This window comes from Pithys albifrons, chromosome 7 (genome assembly GCF_047495875.1).
Source record: "Pithys albifrons albifrons isolate INPA30051 chromosome 7, PitAlb_v1, whole genome shotgun sequence".
NCBI classification, from domain to species: domain Eukaryota; kingdom Metazoa; phylum Chordata; class Aves; order Passeriformes; family Thamnophilidae; genus Pithys; species Pithys albifrons.
Window position 1 is genome coordinate 46,028,390 of NC_092464.1, and position 24,802 is coordinate 46,053,191.

A 24,802-nucleotide genomic window follows, 5' to 3' on the forward strand; every position below is an offset into this window, starting at 1 on the left:
ATTGCCTTAGTCTGGCACTCCCCTGGCCCAGGAAGGGGGTCTGGCCCTGCTCACCTCCCCAGGGTGAGCAGGGAGGACAACCTCTCCAAGCCTCAGCTTCCAGCTCTGCCAGGCTCCACCGCTGGCTCTCCCACCAAGAGGCAGTAACCAGTTCCCATGCAACAACCTTAGCATGGAGAAATGTGATTCCTTATGGATGCATGTAAACCATGGGAAGTGTCCCAGAAACTCATCCACTCTGATCTGTCTGCTAGCAGATACGCAGCCTGCCAATGGGACCTCGTCAGAGCTAACCCAAGCTAAAACCTCTGAAACATCCCTTGTTCTGGAGGCTTGTTCCTACCACATCACACCACCTGCTCAGGTAGGCACAGCTGGGAATGCTTTGTACACTTGATTGAGCCCGTTTGGAGTCATGGAGAGCTGGACAAACTCCAGGAGTGTGCTATCTAATCCTTGGGAGCCATGGGTCATTCTAATCCAGGCAAGCATCAGCACAAAGTCACATAGCAACTTTTAAAATACTCTGAAGATTATACACAAGAGCTGTGCAAAAAGCTGTGAAACTTACATTAACTGTTAGGAAGCTTTCAATTAAGGCTGTCCAAAACCCCTGAAACCTTAGTTATTCTTTCAATATATAATGTGAGTTTTTAATTACATTTCCTGCACTACTTTCCCAGGGCTATCTGGCACAGGACCAACAGCACTCTCCTAACTGAGAGCATTAAAACTTGGTTGTAATAATGCCAAGGTCATGGCTTCAATCCCCTATATGGGCCATTTACTTAAGAGTTGGACTCGATGATCCTTGTGGGACCTTTCCAACTCAGAATAGTCTGATTCTGTGATTTGGTTTCTGCCCTGCTCCTGCACCAACCTTCCCCAAGCACCACCCCTTGCTCAGACTTTTCTGAGGTGAAAACTGCAAGGAAAATGGGGAAATGCAGAGGCTTCTCACTATGCTATACCTTCTCGAGCACTTGGGCATTTCCACAGCCTCCTTCAGGAGCTTTTGGCAGAGGGCAGAGAGGGTGCTGCCCCGTTGGTTTACCACGAGAATCTGCTTTCTTGGAGGGGACAAGGAGCAGAGCCATAAACTGAAATACAAGTTTCACCTCAACATGAGCAAGAATTTCTTTCATTGAAGGCGGCAGAGCACTGGAACAGCTGCCCAGGGTGGAAGTGTCTCTAGACACATTCCAAACCCACCTGAACCCATTCCCGTGTCACCTGCCCTAGGTGACCCTGCCTTGGCAGGTCGGGCTGGAGGATCTCCAGAGATCTCTTCCAACCCTGAGAACTCCTTTGGCGTTTTTCGGGTGAACCCTTTGGTTTAGGACAAAGGTCATCTTGTTGGAGGGGGCGCTTTTGGGGATGTCCAGCGCCGCTCCTGCTCCCCGTGCGAGCCTTCCGCGGCTTTGGGGCTGCGCTCCCGGCTCGGGCTGTAAGGATGGGGAGCCCCCGATGTGAGATGCCGGTGCCGGGCGGGACACCAGCCACGGATACCCGGCAGCTTTCCCGCCGCTGGCGGGCGGGCGGAAGGAAGGAAGGAGGGAAGGAAGGAGGGGCGGGCGCTGCGCAGGGGCGGGTTCAGTGGCCGGAATGGCGTCCGTGGTGCTGAGCGAGGCGGAGAAGCTCTACATTGTGCACGGCGTGCAGGTGACTGGAGGGGACGGGCTACAGGGCAGGCTGGGGAGGAGAGAGGGAGAAAGGGAGGGATGGAGCCCTCCATGGTGTCTGTACGCGAATCTGCGGGGTGGTGATCTCCGAGCACGCTGAGCATCACTGCGGGAAGCCGGCTGAGAGCGGGACGTGGGTTTGTTTTCTTCCACTTCTGTCCCCCTATGCCCTTCTTCCCTTGCTCGTTCCGCCTCTTCCCCGGCTCTTTCTCAAGTTTTTGATGTTTCGTAGAGTTTAAGCCTGTCATTTAGCAAAGGAACGTGAGTGGCCAAGGAGAAGAGTGAAGGATGTGCGGGGAGAAACGCCAAAAACAAAAAAGCTGTATTTTTACTGATTTTTTGCTGGAAAACACCCTGTTTTTATGGGGACGAGTGTATAGTATCGAAAGATGCGCACGGATGAAAGCGTTTGGAAGGCCAGTGGGTTATTTTTGTCTTGTGTGTCCTAATTTCTGATCTAAAAGTACAGAACTTGCATATCCCACTAAAGGCCTGGGTTGGGGTAAGTGAGGTACCATTTAAAGCCAAAACCTTTACAGTTTTGCAATCTGAAGCCTTCTTTTGGAATGGAAGGTTCTTGGTGCAGGAGTGCATGTCTGCCTGCAGATTGCTTGTTGCAAGCTCTGCATAAATGAGATAAAAATGAAGAAGTACAGTTGGTTCTCTTGTACTCTTAAGTGAAAGTCCATGATAAAACTATGAGCTGATAATTTGGTACTTTTACTTTTTTTTACTTTTCATTACTGATTCCCTTAAGCACAATATATTGATTGTCATACTTAGGAGGACCTTCGTGTGGATGGTCGTGGCTGTGAGGATTACAGATGTGCAGAAGTAGAAACAGATGTTGTATCAAACACAAGCGGGTCTGCAAGGGTAAAGCTGGTAGGTAGATGTCTTGGGGATTGTGTACCTCGCTAATGAAGTTTCTATTTCCATGACTGGTCTTAAACTAAGCAGAGGTTATTTGTGTGTATGTGTAGCATAACTGAAACTATAGGTTAAGGAAATAATTCAGGATATACAATTCATTTTGGCTGGCTTAACTATTACTGTGATGCTGAAAAAAATATCAAGCAGAGCTGGATTTACTGTGAAGTAGCTGGACAGCCTTTAGTCTGAACTTATCTAACATTTATTCTTGAAAACTGCAATCAGCCTAATCCCTGAATAAAAATAATTCTACTACTTTAGAGTGAAGCAAGATTATTTTTGGTATTTGAAATATTATAATGGTTCTGCACACAGAGTTGTTTCCAGAACCAAAATGAGAGAAGAAGTCTTGGATATTAAGAGTGCCTTTTTAACCTAGAGAAAACTGGTATGTATGGTAGTTATTTGAAGGCTTAATACTGTTCTTCTAAAGCCTTTCCTTCTTTAAAAAATGTTATTTTAAGTTCACTTTGATAGAATGATTAGAGAACTGAATGATAGAAATGTCACCTTACTGTAGATATTGAAACTAAAAAAGTAGTTTTATTCTGTAACTGTAATTTCAGTTGTGTGATGTGTTTTTGTTTTAATAGGGAGACACTGATATCTTGGTGGGCATAAAAGCTGAAATGGGAACACCAAAGTTAGAGAAACCAGATGAAGGTTACCTGGAATTCTATGTTGACTGGTTAGTATACTAGAAAAGAATAAAATAGATCTAATAGTTGAAAAAAATGACTGATCAGATCTTGTTATTCTTCAGAAGTTTATACCTTCATTCCGCTAACCTCATGTAGGGGTTTGAGTAAGAGAAACCAGTTATTTTAGTGTCCCTATAGTGGTGAATATTCAGAAACTTTCTGCTGGTTCTGTAGACCCAAAATAAGCAAATCAATGGGAGTTAAAGAATTAGAACAGGTTAAATAAAACAATCCAAAATTGCATAGCATTGCTGCAGCTGGAAAAGAGTAATGGTTCAATTACACATGCATTTAACATGGCTTCATGACTACAATGTCAGCTTTCATTTTTACAATAGCAGAATAGAGAAAATCTCTTTCAAAAAAGGAAAGGATTCCAGAAGAAAACAATTGACTGATTAAGACTGTTCTTTAACTGTACATAAGGGTTTGCTTCTTTTGTGAAAGCAGTGAGAAAAGTTTGAAGTGTGTTTTGTACAAATTCATTTGTTTAAAAAACAAAAATCCCCAGTGTAAACTTCAGATGCAAAAACTAATTAGAAAATTCAGTTATAAATTTATCAGTGAATCTACTTCATTAACTAAAATGGTATTTTTTTAATCATATTTCTTGCTTTTTGCTACAAGTGCATTGTTGTTTATCCTTACAGTCTCCATAGTGCTTGACTTACGAAGGAAGCTAGATGAAAATTGAGAACTGTTGTTTTCAGGTTGCTGAGATAGCATAGTGACATTTCAATGTTATTGTAGACTGTCTGTGGTCTGAGACTACAGTATCCCTGTCTTGCAGACTTCCTGAAACTGTTCTTTATGAAGTCATGTGCTTTGGGAACCTCTCATAAGAGCCTTGGCACTGTCAAGTTATCTGTTTTGCATCTGACATTTCTTTTATTTTTATTAAAACCCAAAAAAGTTGCTACTCTGACATTATACCAGTGTACCATTGGTAAAACTAAGGTCTGAACACTACAGAGTAAATGTATATCTGGTAATCTTTCAAACCTAACTAGCTATATCTGCCTTAACATTTGTGTGTGTCACGTGAAAGAGAGGAGGGAGACAGAAATGCAAAGATTTCTAGTCTTAACTATATTAATTAAAAGTTATTAGCCATAAGTGCTTCCAGACAATCAGATCCTTAGGTACCCAACACTGTCTGTCTTTTAACTGACAGCACACAGGATGGAAGGGGTTCTGACCTCTGATGTGAAGCTTCACTTTGGCCAGGGAGAAATATTAGCAATAAGCGCCTCCAGAAAAATTAGAGCCTTATGAACCCAGCACTGCCTGCTGAACTCCTGGACAGAACACAGGCTGGAAGGTGTTCTAACCCCTGATAGGAGGACCACACTTAAGCCAGGGAGAAAAATTATTAGCAATAAGCACTTCTAGACAATCAGAGCCTTATGTTCCCCAACACTGTCTGTCAACTAACGGACAGCCCACAGGTTGGAAGGGATTCTGATTTCTAACATGAAGCCACACTTAATGCCAGAAAAGAACTTTTCTCACAACAGCTCCCAAAATAACATTTATTAATACAAATATGTGACAGTTATTGTGGGTTCTGCTTTGCCGGTGATAACGTTCGGCTGCAAGATTGTATTGAATTGATAATAAAAGACCCCAAAAGAAACCAGCACAAAACACATTCTACAGAGACAAACACCCTAAACTCAAGTTACAATACAGCAATGTATCCCATTTTCACAACAGACAGAAACTAGCAACAAAGAACTACTAACTAAAAACACAGCCACCTAAAACATTTATCCAGAACATAAGACAATAAAATACCTTGCACAGCACTCTCTCTGTAACACAAAACAAAAGGGAAGAGCAGAGCTGCTTCTTATCAACATACATGTTGAAAAAAGAAAGAAACTACACCTTGAAAGTGAAGCAAGTTACTATAGAGCAAAACAGAGCTGGTCTTAAAAAGCAATAATAGCAAAAAGCAATAATAGCAAAAAGCAATAACCAATATAAAGTAGCAAAGTGTGAAGCAAGTTACTGTTATTAGTATTAAGGCAGCAAAACACATTTAGTACAAGAAATGCTTATAAAGTAAGAATCAAAGGAAGAAAGTAAAGTTAAGAAAGTAAAGTTAGCAAAAATAGAAAGCACATGGTCTCCTCACTCCTACATTGTTCCAAGAGGTGCTGCAGCAGTTACCCTGAGAGAGACACTGGCATTTCTCCCTCTCCTCCCCGAGTTCAAACTCCAAACACTTTTTATACCTTTTTTTTTCTTCCATGTGGTTTGTGTGGCTAAGTCAATCTCTTGGGAGGGTGATGGTGATGCAGATGCCTGAGGCGAGGTGGTTCCTTTGAGCAGTTATAGAAGGTATCGTAGAGGGGGTCACGTCATTCCTTAAACAACACTCCACCCTGTGTTAATCTTACCAGTTTGAAAGCCTTTGTCCTGGGCTGGAGCACCCCTTCAGTGGCTGAGGCATCTCCTTCAACCCATCAGGCTTTACCAGAGGGGCCATCACCCCACAGTGTGTCATATTATGCAGCCTTATCTAGGACTGCCTCTATATGTCACAATGAACTAGTTAACTGTGGAAACTTACGCATTGTGGAGGAAAGGACTTACCTATTATAATAATTTGTCTACCATTACTGTTCAAAAATACTGGATGGAAAGATGATCTCAAATGTGATCCTGCTATTACAGAGGATCTGAGCTTGACTGCTTTATAAAGCTCATGGTTGAAATATCCTAAATACTTTTTTTTCTGGTAGTTTCTATATGAAGAAAGTCCACCGTCAGCAGGGACATTTCCTTAGTAAAACAAGTGGTCTGTGGACATGTAGCAATTCTGTGACACTTCCTGCATATGTAAATAAATGTTAGAGAAACTTCAACTCATTAGATTGATGTTAGGTTGTTTTTTCTGTTAATCTCTGCTTCATAGGATGGGAAGGAGATGTGCAGCAATATTGTGCAAAATGGATTTTGTCAGTTCTAGAAATAGGTAATAGTTATTTCCTGTGACAACACAGACCAAAAGCCTAAACTTTAGAGAAGTGTAGTCACTTCTCTTGTGCTTGTGCCACAGGGAAGGGTGTCCTCCAGCCTCCAGAAAGATCCAAAAGACAAAATGCAAAGTGGAGGCAGCATGTTCCTTGTAAAGGGAAATGAGCCACTGTCACTACTCTGATGCATTGCCAGGCTGCCACTGGGTGGTAGTAACTGCACATAGTTTGGTATGCTGCATCTCCCAGTGAAGTTCTATGTTTTACTTGGCTTGTTGAAACTAATAATAAAAACTCAGACTGCAGTGATTACTATCTTAAAATGCTTATTTCCCAAAACTTTCATGGTTTATTTTATGGATGAAAATAATCACTTTCTGGATCATGTATAAAATTATCTGCACCAAAATCCTATTTTTCTTTTTTCTACTCTTGAGTCCTTTACCTAAAAATCTGAGAAAGCACATTCAGTCACGTTTTGAGGCAGACTTTAATGCGAGTCTCTGGAAGGGATGATTTTTTGGGCACAGATTTGTGAGCATGGAAATTAATTACCATAGTAGAAGTCCATGTCCCTATTGCCCGTCATCACTGGAGAGGACATTCATCCTGGCCATTGATGATGAAAGACTGCCGTGTCTGCTTTTCTCACTTGAGTTTGGGGCTGTTCTGAGCTACCATTTTCAAACTGTAAGAAATAACAACAAGAAAAGCAGACATCCTTGAGCGCATTTCATTCTGTTTGTGAAATTAGGAATGTATTTGTTCCAGTCTGGCCATCTGTAGATTACATTATATTAATGGCCTGAGCAACAGGTGGAAAGTGCTTCACTACTGTGAGAGAAAGGCTTTTCTGGTAACAGCAAGACTTCTGAAACTGAGTAGAGATCTATGGTAGAGGCATCATTGTGCTTTAGGAGGAGTCTTGATTATTAGGCAATGTGACACTAGAATGGTTTTGATAGTCTTAAAAATTACATTTTGTTTGGGAGGAAGAATTCTGTGCCACTTCTTTGTGTGCTCCATAAACCATTTTTTTTTACATTTTCTCTTTCTGGCAAGTTAGACAACCCCTTTTCAACTTGTGCCCAGTATATTACTGAAGTAATCTGTAGGCATTAGGTGGCAGTATCTACCATATAGTTATTATAATAGTACCCTGCTAACCTTATTTCTTTATTCACTTTGATTGCAAGGAACTGAAGTGTTAAAATAATAATGGAATTAAGAAATACTACATTCCAATTGAGTCTTCTTTCTACTCACTGTCAAAGAAAGTGCCCACTTACAATCAAAAAATACATTTGATAAAACTTTGTGTTTAGTAATGATAATGAGGCTTGGATTGAGGTTTGTATAATTCTTTTCAGCTTATCATAGGAATTGTAATGCTTGCATAACTATGCTTTAAATGAACAAGTTTAAACAGAATTATCTAGTTAACTTGAATAAAAGCTGCTTCCATGGGTAAGTACTTGTTTCACACAACATGAAGACCTGACTCAGCACTGAGTTATACTCAGATATGATCTTATCTTATAAAATTGGTGTCTAATATTAATGTAACTGTGAATAATATTGTGTGTCATACTTGCAGTGCTTATTCATGTGCCAAATGTAGTTTGGAAGTCCAAGTCAGTGCTTGATTGACAGTAATGTCTTGTGTTTTTAAGCATGTGTAGTGCTATCTATTTATAGCAGCAGAAGGTAACTTTTATAAAATCTACTTGCTCTTCCTGGTGTTCTGAATTTTCATAAACTGCAAAACACATTGGGAGAATTACTGTGATGTAACTTACAGGTAAGAGTAGTAGTAGAAAATTATGTGTAGGCTTTTAGGTTCTGCAGTAATGTGGATACAGTTCGCTTGATGGTTTAAATCATGCCTAGATAATGTGACTCTTGGGGTTTTTTAAGATGAAGGGATTATATTCTAAGGCTTAGTTTTTTGCTGAATTTTTGTACTCCTGGTGTGTCTGTTAGAAGAGATAAGGTTTTGTATCATCATACAAACACAGAACATGGAGGAGAAATTGACACTGGGAAGTACCCACCCAGGAGAATAAAGGCCTTTGCTATTACAGGTTTTGAACATACTGAAACTGCTTCTGTGGAACCACTTCCTCTCCTGAGTTCTGCAATGAGAAATTAATTTGGGAGAGGTCTGGCTGGTTTATTTTGAAACAAGGTTTGCAATGCTGCTACAGGTCCGCTTGAGAATACTCTTGCCCTCTCTATAAACCAGAGGTTGTGTTCAGAATCTTTGTACATTATTTCCCAGTATATGTAACTCTGGACTTTTCTGCTCTATTTTATTGTGCTTTGGAAGAAAGGCATTTTTTGTTTGGTTTGGGGTTTTTGTGGGGGTTTTTATGTTGGGTTAGGTTGGTGTGCGGTTTTTTGGGGGGTTTCTTTGGAGTTCTGTTTTCTTCTATTGTTAGCAATTTGTTCTCAGCTGTGTATGAGGCACCGGCACCCAAGGACTCTCTTGCATGACTGCTCATAAATGACGTTAGTTATGTTGGAATCAGGGAATTGAAAACCACACACTTTTGTCAGATCTCTTCTGGCAAATATGTTGTTTAGTTGCTGTGCTCCATAAGCTGCAGTTGCTGAGAATAACAAGCTGCTTTCTGCAAGGGGCTTGATAGCAGACAGTACACTAAGTAAAGAAATTACCAATTAAGGTCAGGCAGTCATGTTACTTTAAAAGAAATGTGTATTCTGCTTGTCATATCATCACATCATCTTAGCTACCCTCTTAATAATTTAACATTCAACTCTCACCAGACTGTCTTGTTAGCTGTTCTGAACTTAGTACAGATTTCTCTCACTTTTTTATTTTTTGAAACGGCTGAGGTGATAGAAAATGACAGTGCTTAAGATATAATGCCCTGAGAGAATTCACCAACTTTAGCATTGTAACTTGGGAACTGAAGATAGTAGTGGAATTTAGTTGGTATCAGTATTTGTAACAAAATGTCAGTGTATTATCTACTTCAAGGCATTCTCTTATGCAAAATGGAAATGATTTGTTTTCAGATAGGATGCTCATTCTTGTACAAATAAATCCTTAGATATTTTTAATGCTTTATATTTAAGAGTTGTTCTTTGGGTATTGGCTGCTTCCTAAGTGAAAGTATTTTTTCTTTCTTTATCTAGTTCTTCAAATGCTACACCTGAATTTGAAGGCCGGGGAGGAGAAGAACTTGGCACAGATATAGCAAATACACTCTACAGAGTATTTAGCTGCGAGAACACTGTAGACTTGAAATCCCTTTGTATTAATCCCAGAGAGCACTGCTGGGTTCTCTATGTTGATGTATTGGTAAGTAAGGAAATGAAAATGAAGGTTCAAGGAGACTTTTTAAGACAGAGACAGACTTAGCATAACCTTCTGTATTTTGTTACAAAAAAGCTTCCCATAATGTGATAGAATGTTTTACAGCATGGATGGCTATTTTTTTGTGAATCTACTTATAATAGTTAATCACTGTTTCCAGCTTGCTACTCCTTTGGATGCTGCTGCTCCGCCGCAGAGCTAACAAAACTTTGAATACTCCAAATCTGTCTCAGAAAAAATCAGTGGTCTCATTCTGACAAGGAAATTGCCACTAAAGAACACTGATCTGGTTTTCCACACAAGATGTAACAGCAAATGTATTGTTCTGATGAATTTTAGTTAGCATAGGTGTATATTAGCCCTAAGGTAATGGTCCATCTTGTCTGCTCCTTGCACTATTACCAGTACTCATTCATTAATGTAAAATAGGAACTTTTCTGGCAGAACCTAAGTTTGGCCTAGGCACTTTTTGGTGCAATTTGTAAACATGTATTGAATGTAGAAAATAAAGTGAATATTTGTTCCCATTAAAATTGGAAACTGAATTTTATGTACACAAATCTCATACATGTACAGCTCCATTTCCAAACTATGCTGTATTTAAAGCACTCTGTCATGGAGATTTTAACAGAATTTTGTAAGTCAGACTATCCTGAGCATTATTTTCAATTCTTTTTGCTCCAAAGTTGAGTTTCTGTTTGTCAAATTTGGAAGGGAAAATATGCTGAGGGATCCGACACACAGGAGTCCATTATTGTCTATGAAATGATTTGCAAAATGTTAAGCTGTGTGGCCAGAAAAAATAAGTACAGGGTTTTGTTAACCAGAACAGGAACATTTAGATTAAGACCTAAATAAATGTGAAAATTAGTTCATTAGATGTTTAAAAAGCAGTGCCATTAGCCTAATTTCAGTAGGTGTGGTACATACAGTGACAGTCCGTGTACAGAGTGATGGAGTGTGTGCCACTGCTGAGTGCTGTAACAGCCCAAGTCACCAGCTTATTGGAGCTTGGCATAGTTTAATAAAGAATGAAGTGTTACTTCTCAGAAATCACACTGGGGCCTTTAGTTACTGGGTAATTACAAGCAGAGGTACAGAATATTAAATGCTGTGCTTATTTAAGCAATGTACTGCTTAACATTGCATAAACACAGCATAAACAAAGACTTGCATAAAGCTGACTGCTGCAGTAGTTCTGTATAGCTTCTGTATGAGGTATAACTGGTCATTGGTTCTTCCTGGGCAAATTTGTTGGTTGTCCCCAACTACAGAGAAAAACAGCCCTAGTATTTTAAAGATACTAGTTGTATCAGAATTATGAACATCAGGACCTGTGTTACGTGAGGAATTTTACATTTAGCTTTTTTTATAGTGCCAATAAAGAACCTGTTGAAGGTTCGTAATTAGGACTAAACCTGATAAGTCTTTTTAATGTTATATTCTGCAGGGATTTTATGTGTGAGCCATTGAAGAGCTGCTAGTACAGTTAAAACAAGATACTGTTAACATTTGTCTCTTATTCTGTTGCATCCCCCTCTCATTCTTTTTCCATATCAGGCCTCTTTATTTTCACACTTTGAGGTAATTCTAATAGTTCCTTTTCTATTTTTACCAGTACATGGTAGGAGTATGGTACTTGGTCTAATATAAGGTGGAACTCATTAGTTGTTTGAGGGAGACAGATTATAATAACACCGCTTATAGAGAGTCCTTTGGGTGATATTTTCCTTCAGAATTCCTGGAAATTGTTTACATTGGTGTTTGTGTTGCATAAAGTTGGAGGGAAAATAAGCCTTACATCTGTCATAAGCCTGAAAATGCTAGTACCTTGTGGTCAGGTTGGAAGGTGCTTGTTTGGAATTCTTTTGTTCTGAAAGACAAAAACCCAGAAGGAATGTTGTGAACCTGGAAGTTCTCCATTGCTGTGCAATTTAGCCATGTGCACCTTGGTTGAAGCATCTGTATGCAGCTCCTATGTGTAAACAAAATAGGACATCTGCAGCCTCCAAAGAGAAATAGTGTGTTTTGCAGAGTCATGCAATTTACTGATTAAAAACATCTCTCACATATTTTCTAGTGGCCAGTGTACTTGGGATGTGCTATAATTGGGTACAATCAAACTGGAAAGAAAACAACTTCAACAATACACACCACAAAAACGCTGAAATATGGACAAATTCAGCTGTGTCTCAAAGGTCAAGAATATGTATCCTGACCTTTGAAAATAGGTGCATTCTTTCTTAGTAATGTAAGGCATTCCACTTAAAAGTAGTGGCTCCTGAATGTGGAGTATGGTACCACAAAACTAGAAGCCTGTTCTCACCCTCTCTGAGCTTCCCTTGATTTATTTCTCTTTCTAGGCCATTGATGTCAGAAATAAGCTTTTGGCATTTTTGAATGTGTTTTTGATACGTGTATAGCCTTCTCCACATAATTTGCCCCAGCATTCTGCTGTGCTGAGCAAGGAGAATCAAAGTGTGCAATCTCTTATCATTCCCTACTCAGTAGGTGGTGTGTCGAGGGGAGGGGACATCATAGGTTCTGTTGAAATTTTAGCAATTCACTACTGAGAACCTCTCAGGATTTCCGCTTGTTTTCTATTCCCCCCAAGTTTGATAAAAAAAGAAGATAGGAATCTGCCCTTTGGGAAGAAAAGTTTCTTTGCATAAGGCAAGGTCTACAATGTTTTACCTTTTGTTGCCAATAACTTTTTTATTTGCACATCAGTAAATGAAAAGCAGTCCAATCTAAAGAATCATTTTCTTCCTGTAACTCAGAGTTGTGCAGACTTTCTTAGTCCTAAAAGTAAATAAACAAATAAACAAACAAATAAATAAATGTCAGGGTCTCAGTACAAGGTGCTTCAGCTGAGAAAAGTGTTCATTTCTTTGTGTAGGAATTCTTGCACCCTGCTTGGTACAGGCTGTGTTCCTAGCCTGTAGGCACCACTGTAATACAGATAAGGCTTTGGAATAGCAGCCTGAACACAAGCCTAGCAACAGTGCAGGCATATCACATTATTGTGTTTTAATAACAAAGATATTGTGGAGCTTATTGTATTATCCAGTAAAATCCAATAACGACCGAAAGTGGCGAGTTAACCTCTCTGTATCCAGCAGCTGTTTGCAAAGAAGTAATCTGATCACCCTTGTATTTAGCTTTCTATCCCAACTTTTTTGTTGTTCTTTTTACATTATTGAGTCTGTCTTCATGAAACAAAACTGTCTTTATGGAATGTCTGATTTATGATTTGGTCCCAGTGCAGGATTCCATCTCATTTTTAAATAGATTCTGAAGAACAATCAATGCAATCAGTGTTGCAAAACTTGTTTTGCTGTCATCATACAGCACAGATTGATGTAATGGAGAAGAATCCATATGATCCTGCCAAAGTGGTTTCAAATACTCGCTCTGTGTGTGTGTGTGTGTGTGTGTGTGTGTGTGTGTTCTCATACAATAGTGCTGAGAGCTAAGAGTGGAGCTTGTGAAAGGAGTAACAATAAGCTATGGACAAACACATGTCTGAGTTGTCTGGCAGCCTACAGAAGGTACTGTGGGTTTGGGAGCCCTGCCTTTTTGCCTGTTATGCAGTGCTGCTGTTCTCTTTGATGTTTTCCTGATTTTCATGGGAAGAAGCTAAGCTGATCTCCCTCCACACACTTCACTTGTTGATAACAATATTGTTTGAATTAGACTTCAACATCAGGATTTCCTTAGCTCATTTTCAGCCACGAGACAAACACGATGATGTCTTTTTCCTAAGGAGAATTAATCACGGTGTGCCTTCATATCTCTGCCTCCTGTAACTTGTTTCTCATACTGTGTTCTCGGTGACACTTTGTTTTGCTTCTTTGAAAGCAATTCTGCCAGTTGGTTTTGACCAGATGATATTTTAAAAAGTCTCCTCTTTGAAATAAAGTACAGAAAGTTGATTGGTTTGATTTAACATTAAAAAATGAATGTGATGGGTTTATAAAGAGTATTCAGGTCAAAGTCTAGTTCAGAGCCTTAGCAAAAGAAGATTAAGAACAGAGGTGGTTTCATTTAAGCTTCTATTATTAAATTTTATCATTAATTTTATTATATTTTGGATGTATAATGCAGTTAGCCGAAATCTTAATTTCCTATCTGTTTCTTTTCATAGATGGGCTTTAAAGACAACTTTGTTTTTAAAAAACCTATTCTGGTTATTAATTTCCTATCTATTTCAAGTAGATTTAAATAAAATAAAGACTTCATTTAAAGGCACTAGTCCGATTTTCTTGTAAGAGATTCTTCTTTTCCTCCTCAGTTATTGGAGTGTGGTGGGAACATCTTTGATGCAATCTCGATTGCGGTGAAGGCAGCTCTCTTCAATACAAGGTAAAGCACAGATCTCATTTCATGTGAGTGGAAGTGGCATGGGAAATGGAAGAGAAGTACTCATTGTGAGCCAAGCATTTTTAATGCTAATTATTTAAATAAGAAATACCCAGTGCAGCTTCCATTCAGATACAAGGCGGTCCATTTGCATGCAAGTAATATGAATGAATGTTATTTTAGTTCAGTTTCTAATAATCAAGTGTCATATTGTGTTGTGATTGTGTGCACTGTCAGGTTCCCAATATAACTTTAGTTCTTTAGCCAGATCCAGAAAAAATTATCTTGATCATGTGATTTTGTTGCAATTAGTTGGAGGCCTTTGTGTTGATGCCTTGTGGGTTTGAAGTAAGAAGTATTTACTGGTACCTGATGCCCTTGATTAAGAAGCCCTCTGTCAATGTGACTGCTAATTTATAACTAGCTCTGATTTTCCACTTCTGATTTCATTCTCATCAACTGTTATTTTAGAGTTCTTGATAAAACTAAGAGGAAAATAATGATTGTGAGAGGTTATGGGGAGGGGGAAATGATGTGTCTTTAAAAGAACTTTGCCCCATGCATTTTATTTCAAAGACTGGAAAACCAAAATCTAGTAGAATGAATTATGCAAATCTTCTGTATGTGTTTTTAATGGTAAATTTCACTAGCGTTTTTTTTCTCTTCTTTATCTGTAGGTAAAAGGAAGTACAGAGTTTTGTAGCACTCTGGAGAACAAAAAAAACTATGAATGGTTTTCCTGAAAAACTTACGTGGCAAAAATAGCTGGAAGAGATGCAAAGCTTAGTTCCTTAGAAGCGTAAACGTTTTAAAAGTGGATCTCAAATAGTTCTTCAGCATTGAATTAAAGATCTGCTAAAGTCACTAGTGTAGTTCTGGCTTATTTATCAGGGAATCAATGGCAGTACTAGATCTGGAAAAGTATGTGCAAAAATAAGAGGAAACTGCTTTTGAAGACAGGCAGTATATCAGGGTATAAAGACTTTAAGGGGATAAGGGAAGACTCCATCTGAGACTAGAACTTTGATATGTTGTTGAGAAATTTCCCATGTTAATCAAATTCTCAACAGTAAATTTTAACAGTAGATTGTTTTTATAACATTAAGAAATACTGTCACAAATGTAATGGCTCACAAAGGAGTTGGCAGTACACTAAAGGGAAGAAATGCCTGTGTTTCTGCCAGGATGTGAAAGTCTTATAGTTAAAACTGTTACTACCGTGTGAGTTGCTTTGCAGATCCAAGGCACATACTTTATTTTAAGATAACTAGGCCTTTTTCTTATTTTAACCAGAATAAAGAGAGAATATCATATAAAAAATAATGAATTAAATAAGCAAATAAAAGAAAATCTGTTGCTTGGGAAACATGCAGGGTGTAATTATTTTAATAATTCTGCCTTATTTTTATTCTTCTGACAATTTGTATCCTTTATATAATCTTTAATCTGTGGAAAACATCCAGAGTCTTGTTGAAGTCAGGTATTGTATCAAAATGTGGTACAGCTTGACATAATGTTGATTGTTTTACCTGTGAAAACTCTGTCTTACTGATTTGAGCAGGGAATGCTGGCACATCTAGTCTCATACCATATCAGAAAGAGGGGAAATTCAAAGTGAAAACCTTTTGTCCTCATTGCTATTCCTCTCACTTCCTCTTGGTAGCTACTAAGTTGTTTAAAGAGTAGCTGCCCATTCTCCGTAAAATATTATTGTCAAAACAAGACGTCAGTTTGAAGATTCCTTCAGATTAAGTGTTCTGAACTTTGCCTGACATGTGTCCCTCTTTGAGTCTTACTTGCTTTTCATACTTTGTTTACAACCAGGTTTTTGTTAGAAGTGTTTCCAGGTCTTTGCCAGCCTTGGAACAAACAGCAGAAGAGCTCAAGCTGCTGTTTTTCTTTGAAGCTACAAAATTTTAGATATTCAGATAGGCATTTGAAAACTTCAGCTTCATCTTTAAAATCTTGCTCTAAGCATTTCTCTAATAGCTATGGAGACATTTTTCTTTAAAGCTGAATAAATCCAAAATCGCGACTTAAGGAATCTTGGGCAAGACTTACGGGATTTAAATCCTTTGAATGCCTGACCTGACTCATTATATCCCCTTCAGGCATGGAACAATGACAATATGACCGTTGTAGGGGGAACATCTACTTGCAGTTTTCTATTGTTGATCATGTTCTAAAAGCTGTATCAAGATCATGTGCAAAAGATAGCAGCTATCAAACTTCCTTCTACCCCTGTCTCCAAGGTGTTTAAGGATGGATTTATTTATAATGGAAGTAGATATTGCAAAATACTCAGTTAACTACTGTGTCAGGACATCAAACTTGGTCCTGTGGAATGTGCCTCCTTGCCACTAGACAAGTTACAAAACTACAGAATTTATGACACAATAGCCTTGCAGATATTGAGGGTTTTTGCTGCACAGCATGGTAGAGGCAGAACTGATGCCTGCTTGAAGGGTGGAACTGATTTTGCAGTTGTGAAATCTGGGTCTGCAGCACACAGAAAAGAGCATTGTTTGTTACTTGACTGAGTCTTGCTGTACAGATTTCTGCCCTGATTAGTTGTAGGAATCAAGTAGAAAAATAGAAGTCGCAGAGTAAACATGTACAGCTAGTTCTTAAGATAAATTTTCACAAGCTGGGAGAGGAAATCTCCAATGTTCTGGGAATACTTTGTGCTGCATTCACTTTTCCTAGTTTTTATGTCCATATATCGCCTTTTGATGCAACTATGATGCTTGTGTCTGATCTTTTTGTCTTTGCAATAGTTCTAATTTAAATCTCTTTCATCTGTGCTTGGCCAAAAACGCTCCTTGCAGGCATTTTTCAGGTATTAATTCTGGCAACTTTTTCTTGCAGACCAAACACTGCTCTGATTTCATGTCTATTTTAGGATGTAGTTAAAAATTGCTTAATCTCACAGATTTTCTTGAAATCTTGCTTTGTTTTTGAAACACTGCTTTGGCACATACACTTCTTGACTAGGCTGTTGTCCAGTTTTGTCCGTTGTCCTACATAGCTTGAGGGTCAGTCATGTTGTGACTTTATTCCATCAATTTTCAGTGGAATATTTTAAACTTGAAAATAGGTTTTGATGCATTTCTAATGAGTTGGAAAGCATATGTAGTTTTGATCCAGGAAAAAGTACACTTTGCAATTGTTCTGCCTGCTCAAAGGCTTGGTTCTGGCTTGGCTCAGGCCAGTGTGCTTGTAGGGAATTTGTTGTCACTGGAGCAAGGTTAGCTGCTGTGAAGTACTTGCCACCAGGACTTCTACCCATAAAAAACTAAAATACTCTTCTAGGGAACAGTAAAAAAATCACTTTGTGTTGGTGGGGGAAATGTTCATTAAATCAGTCTGTATCTCCTCCTCTTCCAAATAGGAGATTTGTTACAGATGGCATAAAAGAATGTAACCTCCAGAGTGTAGTTATAAAACACAATGCTACTGTAAAAGTACTAATATAAAACCAGATGGTGGTCACTGAAGTTAGCTGTCTAGGGAAGTCTTGAAATATTTTGTTTTCATGTGCAATTGTGTGTAAAAAAAAGAGTAGCATGGTTGAGCTTTGTGTGGGTTTTACTGGCCAGTAACACAAAGTCTCTCAGTCAGTACTCCATCCTAATGGGCACCTGGATAAATGAGGATATATAAGATGCTGATGTTCTTGGCAGCTTGAGATACCATCTTCTACTGAATTATTTTAAGTTACTTTATTAATTATACTGAAAACACTGCCTTAAATCATCCCATAAAACTCCCATTAAATGGCTATCACAAATGCAATATATGTACCACTGATAAGGAGCCTGTCTGGCTCACTCATTTGTGAGAGAGCTTGTCATTCACAACTGAGAAGAAAGCATTTCTTGGATTTCTGCCTGGGTTTTTATCCCTCATCTGTCCTTACATTTTATATATCCCTTGTATATCTGTCCTTAGAACAGTAGAGTCTTCTGGCTTCTTCAGGAGTGAGAATATCCTGCCAATCTTTCCATCTTGCTAAAGAGAAAGGATTTTACTAATATTGTATTTCTTTTTAGTCCAAGTCTCCTTCGTGTTGCTCTCCTGAATGACTTTACTACTTGTATTTGCTACTGATGTCACAGCTTTGCCAAGCAATGCAATAGATGTAATTCTATCAACTTTACTGTTACCTGCAAGGTGGGAACCACAATACAAAAGGATTTAGTCTTGGTCATTTCTGTCCTGTACATCCATGTAAGATGTACAAAGAATTGTTCAGAACTGATTGGTGCAAATTCTGAAAGACTCTCCCCCCATATAATAGTGTAAAAACCAACTCAAATTCTAATGGCTTGAAGGATGCAAATATGATGATCTTATCCTAAATATCTTCGCACTTAAAATGTTTTCCTCCTAATCTTGGGGAGTGAGTTGTTAATACTTCGATCACATTCTGGACTTTATTCTAAACATTTTGCCTCATTTAGAAGAAAAGGCACTTCTTAGAGTTGTGACTGTATAACAGCCCTGTTTGTTATCTGTTCTGGCAATGATTTTGCACATTTTGTTTCCACAGAATACCCAAAGTGCGTGTTCTGGAGGATGAAGAAGGCACCAAAGAGATTGAGCTGTCTGATGACCCTTATGATTGTATTCGACTTAATGTAGATGAGGTGCCCTGTATTGTCACACTAAGCAAAGTAAGCCTGACCAATTTCTGACCCTCTACCTAGAAACTTCAGTTTCTGTTAATTCCACCTGCCGTTTATTCTTTCCCTAGAGATAAAATACATGTTACAGAATTGGGCAGTGTCCACTTTGAAGATAGTTGGTTGTCTTTGGCCTCCTAATTAAAGAGAACTTTTACTGAATAAGGAGGTTTTATGACATCTCTGACTTGGAGGTTTCTACTTGATGCATTCTTAAAATGCCTCTTCTTGTATGCAGAAGAGTTGTTTACTGTTTTTTATCGACTCCTTGCTTAACACCCAGAGTAGCAGATACTTCAGTAGGTTAGACCAAGGGGCTGTTGTCGTGAGTTGCAGAGGTTGTATGGTCTGCCTGGAGTTACATGACGAGTATTTGTTGCTGGAGTCAGAACTCCAATTCCATGGGTGCAATACAGTCCCTTTCCTTTCAAACAGGTTTTCCATTTATAGCACACAGCTAACACAGTTGATTTTATGGACGCTGCATTTTCCATTGCAAGTGTTAATTGTTTGCTTAGTTACCTGAAAGTTTGTTTGCCATTTCTTTTAAGCAAGTTGCATAAATAGTAGAGAGGTCCTTGCTGAAGTGAGGACTTGCCTGAGACTCAGGATGTGTAATTTTCACCTAGAGGGGAGCAAAGTCCATGCTTGGAGTTGGGGGGAAGGGGAGTATGGAGTTTCATATAGATGAAAGGATGGTAGAGAGGAAAACAGAATGAAATAGTGACCTGCTTATCTCACCTCTGTTGTGTTTGTACACACAATTTGGGGTCAGAGGCTGTTTAAATACTGTGCTATCAAGTCAATCTCAGACCACTTCCAAAGGCCACAGGATATTGGAATGGGAGACTGTAGATAACTAAAAAAGCTACCACTCACAGTTTAACTTCCTAATGGGAGAGCTTGGAAAACTGCAGACTAATACATCACTTTGCCACTAATTTACAGATTGGATACAGGCACGTGGTGGACGCTACCCTTCAGGAAGAAGCCTGTTCTTTGGCAAGCCTGCTTATTTCTGTGACCAGTAAAGGCACCCTCACTTCTATGAAGAAAGTGGGGAAAGGTAGCCTGGATCCTGAGAGTATTTTTGAAATGATGGAGGTAAGGAGTTTTGAGCAATTGACTGTGTTGGATGATACTGGATGAGCTGAACTTGAGTGTGTGGAAAGCTGCAGTAAGGACTTCTATAGCAGAAGAAGTGCTTTGATTAGGTGCACAGTAGACTTTATGAAGGTCACAAACAGTTTCTTGGAAACAAATCCTAATGTGAATGGACATTATCTGAAACTTTTAAATGCCTGAAATGTATGGTACTCACATTTGTTTCAGACAAGTACTTCACGGGTGTAAGGCAGTAAAGCTTAAGCCAATAAACTTCAGGAGTATTTTTAAAGAACATGTTCTCTCTTTTATAGTTTCTCTTAAAAACAGAACTTTTAACTTGGTAAAGTCCCTATAAAAGTAGAGGTGTTTTGAATTGCTAGTGCATAGTTTCTCTTCTAGCACAACTCATTTGTTTTATTATAAGCTTACTGTTCTCATTTTACTGTTGTTTTTCTTTGGTTCTTTATTGAGTTTCTGATCTTCTCCTACTTCTTAAAAATACTGATATCTGGCTCTTGACCACATCCATGTAAGAATTCCATTTTAAATCTTTCTTCAGGCACTTCTTAAATCTGTTCTCTAGTGTAAATTCTCATGCCTGAGTTTGGCCTTGAGCATGAGACAGAAATGGGTTCTGACCTTGGAAGTCAGAATGAAAATTAGATACTTCAAGCTGACTCGGTTTCCTGGAGATACAGGACTAATTTCAGCATGGCTGTAGTGAGGAATGCAGAAGTTGGAGCCAAGTCTGAAACAGTTGGCCTCAAGTGGGAATTACATGCTGAGTATATATGGCATTTGAATGCATCATGAGGTCATTAGGGAGTGCTAATCTTGGTGGTCCCAGTGGAGTTTTTATGTGTGTTCAGAGATGTCACTTTTCCCCTTACCTGGGCAGGGGGCTGTTGTCTCTAACATGGCATCCTAAAGAAACCTAACTTCTGTGGCCATCTGATGTGTCTTCCTTGATGGATTTTGTGTCTGATGCTAACTAAATGCAATAGAAAACTTGAAGTTTTGGGTGTAGGGGTGTTAGAGAGATTGGTGCTTAAGTCAGATACAGGTTCATGGAGAAGCTGGCCTCTCTGCAAAGTCCCTGCACCCAGCTTTGATCAGACCCTCTGTTTTGATCACCAGTTTCACTCTACATTGAGCCCTAAATGGGAAATTAGCTTCTGCGTTTCCTTGATATATACCCTACCCCAGAGGCTGTGCCTGGGATTATGTAATGCTCTTCTAAACACTGGTCAGAGATACACAGGGAAGGTCACTGCAGAACATCTTCAACCATCCTTTTCTGTGAAGAATATTAGTGAACTTGTCCCTACTTGTTGGTGCAAGGAGTTAAAAGCTTAAACTGATTGTGCCATCTCTCACTTGCTTTGGAAGAAGTCTTTCCTCATGGATGTTGAACAGTTTGAAGGAGAGATAGAGCACATCAAAAAAAACACAAGATGTTTTCTGGAAAGTCAGAGTTTATCTGTTTGGCTCTGCCTTAAACTCAACAGCCTGATTAGGACACCAAGAAAAGCAAAAAGGCCTGGGAATGTCCAGTGGAGGAGCTGCATTAACCCCTTGTTTGACACCTCCATTCCCTAATGATTTGGCTGCAGGTCAGAGAATGTTCTTCTTTCCCTGCCTTGTAGAGAGCAGATGTTCTAGAGCATATTTCCTAGGAAGGGAGTTTCATGGGAAAGTTTTGGGAAGCTGCCATCATTAGGCCTTTTTTTTTCCTGAGTTTATGAGATCAGGATTAAGAAAGCAACTGTCTTGTGTCAATACCCAAGCTCTGCACCATTCCCATTCACTTTGATGTGAGTGACATTGTCCTACATTTAAGGAACAGAATGCAGAAAGTGTATCACTCCTTGGGAGTCAGGACTGCTGCAGTGATCTTTGTCCCACTGCAGAGCTGTAACAGTTCTTGTCTGTGCCCCCCTTAATTCAGCATGACTCATAATGTCTAGGATTGACAGCTGCCCTACTGCATCAAAGCTCTTCCCAAATCTCATTTGATACCATGGGCCATATTCTATCACCTGGTTCTTCAATTAGAAATTTACAGTAATTGTGTCCAACAGGTGAGAGAGCTTTGGGTCAGCTGTGTGGCAGGCCTAGGCTGCATTGCATAGACCAGGAGCTAATAAACTCAGTTTCATATAATTTGCTTTGGCTCTTTAGGGATGGGTGGGCTCTCTTCATCATTGTATAGAGTTCATATTTCAGATCATTTAGAGAAACTCTGGAGAAGCTTTAACAGGCACCACTGCCTTAAGATCTTTATTTCAGCATTGCCCAGTGCTTCCCCTTACCCTGTAGCTTCCACAGTACAACTGTGTATGTGGAAAGAGTAGAGGCTGATATCAGAGCTAATCCCGGTGGTTTTCCACAGCTGGAGTTTATTTCTGTAAAGAAGACTTTTGTGTTAACGCCTTCAAGGTCCTTGAACAGTACAGAACTGCATGTCATAGACTGATGTGGTGATGCAGCCAATGTGCATTCTGACCATAGGACACAGTGTTGAGCTTCTCTAAATTCACTCTTCTGATTCTGAGCACCTTCAGAAGAGTTTACTGAACTTTCTATTAGTAGGCTACTTTGCTGGTCAGGTATCTCTTGTCCTCTGGGAGCTAGAATATTGCTTCATACTGTGTGTGCTCGCTAATTTGAATGTGTCTTTGTGCCTGATGTGAATTTAATTTCTATTCCTCAGTGATCCAGCAGTGCACAGATCTGGTATTAATGATCATGGAATGCTTCTCTGATGAATGAGAGCACTGCATTTATGTGTGCATTTTTCCAAAACTTAATCAAATTAAAATGAAACTTCCACCACCATTATTTTTCTTAATTAAAAGCGTATTTTTATGGTACCAGCTGGTGTATATGAATCATCAAAGGGAAAATATTTGTCAAGGGGAAGTGTTCCATAAGAGTTGTCTTCCTGTTAATAAGCATATGTCTCAGATTTGTTTTGCTTTCTTTGCATTGCAGACGGGACAACGAGTAGGCAAGTCATTGCACATAGCCCTTCAGAAGATTTTGGATGAAGAAGAGAGTCTGGGGACCTCACGGCCAAAAGTTGGATTTTTGGGATGACTTTTTATTAAACGTTCTAAATTGTTTCTAATTGATTGTGCAGTCTTCTGTGTCTGTATATGAAGAAATTTTGTTCCAATACAGTTCTCCTTCTGGTTAAGGGGCTTTTAAAATGTTACTAAGCATAAAGAACGCTGCAGTTAAGTGCAGATAAGCAAACTAGAGATGTTTTCTATAGGGGTAAGTGTTGGCACTACAGAAGCACACCAGCAGCAATTCATTCAGTTGCCTGGGAAGTGCTTGGGTCTGTTTTCAGAGTGACTGCTGTACTTCTGTTAGCACGTCTTAACACTTCTGTAGACCACATTCCATGTTCTGGAATGTACATGGGTCTGTCTTTGGTGCAGCACAAATGAGAACAGCACTAGGTGGAAGTCTTCCTTCAAATTACCTTACCATTCTTTGAATAAGATGTGGTTAGATTCTACTATAAATAAAACATGGTCCCAAGTTTCCACTTCATATTTTAAACCAAGATTTCTTTGCTCACTAAAGCTCTCCCTGTCCCTTTTGCCAAGAGGTACAATAGCAGTCGAGCCTCAACTTCTCACGGTGGCTAAGGAGAAGGGACATGGTTAAGGTAGAAGGGAAAACAAGTTAAGTTTTAAGAGTTAGACATTTCAGCTGGAAAAGCATAATGTCTGTCAGTAATGATCCTTCACAGGGAAAGACAAGATGGCAGATAAGGTATTCTAGCAAGTTGTATCAGCAGGTGTTGAAAGAAGCGTGTTCCCTCCCTACATCAATTAGTTGGCCCAGCAAAGAGTAAGAGCTGCGTATTTGCCAGGATAGGAAGAGACTCATATGGAAGAAATCAAAGGAAGAAGTTGATTTTTAAGGAGTTGATACTTCAGCTGCATGTGTTAGAAGGATCATTTTGAACAAACATTATGGCAGAAGTTGCTACAATAATACAGGAGCAAAATTTTCTGAATTTCCTGTCTTGATTGCATAATACCGAATTAAGAACATTCTCCTGACTGTAACATTTTTAGTGGGGAAAAGGGGAAGGCTTTTGCTGAAAGAGAGCTGTAGATACAGGACAGAATATATTACTAATAATCATGATCATGTTAAAATACATGGAGTACTTAAGGTCCCCGAATCTCTTCAGCCCTTTTCCTAGAGCTCTCTCACATAATTGTTAAAGGTAACTGCAGTACTACTGTGTTTTGTACAAATATGTGTAGCCACTGCTATAACAAGCAGGCAGGTTAAAAAAAATACTGTCGCACAAAACTTGCCCAAGGTGTGTATTTTGAAGAGTTGGTGTTTTTTCAGTAGGATTAGGTAGGTGCCATATAGTAATAGAGCCAAGAAGTGACAATGAGTATACATAGCATTTTTAATCACTTCAGTAGAGTTATTCTGTGTGAGGCAAACACTAACCTGACATCAGCTTTATGGTAGCTGTGATCCATTTCTTGCCATGCAAAGCTACTTGTAAAAACATAAAAAGAAAACTGAAGGGAGAAAAAACCCATTTAAAGTACCTTAGACTTCTCACAGGCAGTTTTTGTTTGATCATGTGCTGTTTAATGTTTCAGAAAATGGTTAATCTAAATGAGATTGCAAGTCCTGAACCTCAGCTATTCTCTGAATAGCTGTTGCCTGTTTTGTTAGATTTGTGGTTGGACACCAAAAGGCTGCCCCGAGTTAACACTCGGGATGAGTTTTGTAACATGGTATTAATAGTGTGTTTCTATATAGCCCTCCAGCTGAAGGATCTCCAAGCATTTTGCAAGTTACATCATCTAAGATTCTTCTTATCCTCTCTTCAGATACTTTCAATTTTAAATTAAATTTTATGAGAGATGGAGCTGGTGGTGGGAGAAACCTTACTGTGTTTCAAGCATGTTAACTGACCCTTCTGTGGAGATGAATCTATGTGCATTCCCTCTCCACT

At 39.2% G+C, this 24,802-nt stretch overlaps 1 protein-coding gene across 1 annotated transcript; it reads left to right on the forward strand.

Annotated features, from left to right (window-relative positions):
• Nucleotides 1–1,586: 1,586 nt before the first annotated feature.
• On the forward strand, nucleotides 1,587–22,922 carry EXOSC7 (exosome component 7). The gene is made up of 8 exons (XM_071561363.1): nucleotides 1,587–1,662; nucleotides 2,466–2,567; nucleotides 3,209–3,303; nucleotides 9,463–9,628; nucleotides 13,938–14,008; nucleotides 18,558–18,681; nucleotides 19,639–19,794; nucleotides 22,792–22,922. The coding sequence occupies exons 1-8, from the start codon at nucleotides 1,606–1,608 to the stop codon at nucleotides 22,894–22,896; spliced, it is 876 nt and encodes a 291-aa protein (XP_071417464.1). The 5' UTR covers nucleotides 1,587–1,605; the 3' UTR covers nucleotides 22,897–22,922.
• Nucleotides 22,923–24,802: the final 1,880 nt, after the last annotated feature.

Coding starts and splice junctions, on each gene's coding strand:
- EXOSC7 (XM_071561363.1), top strand. CDS start 1,606: ATGGCGTCCGTGGTGCTGAGCGAGGCGGAGAAGCTCTACATTGTGCAC. Junction 1,663..2,465: donor ACATTGTGCACGGCGTGCAG/GTGACTGGAGGG, acceptor TGTCATACTTAG/GAGGACCTTCGTGTGGATGG. Junction 3,304..9,462: donor CTGGAATTCTATGTTGACTG/GTTAGTATACTA, acceptor TTCTTTATCTAG/TTCTTCAAATGCTACACCTG.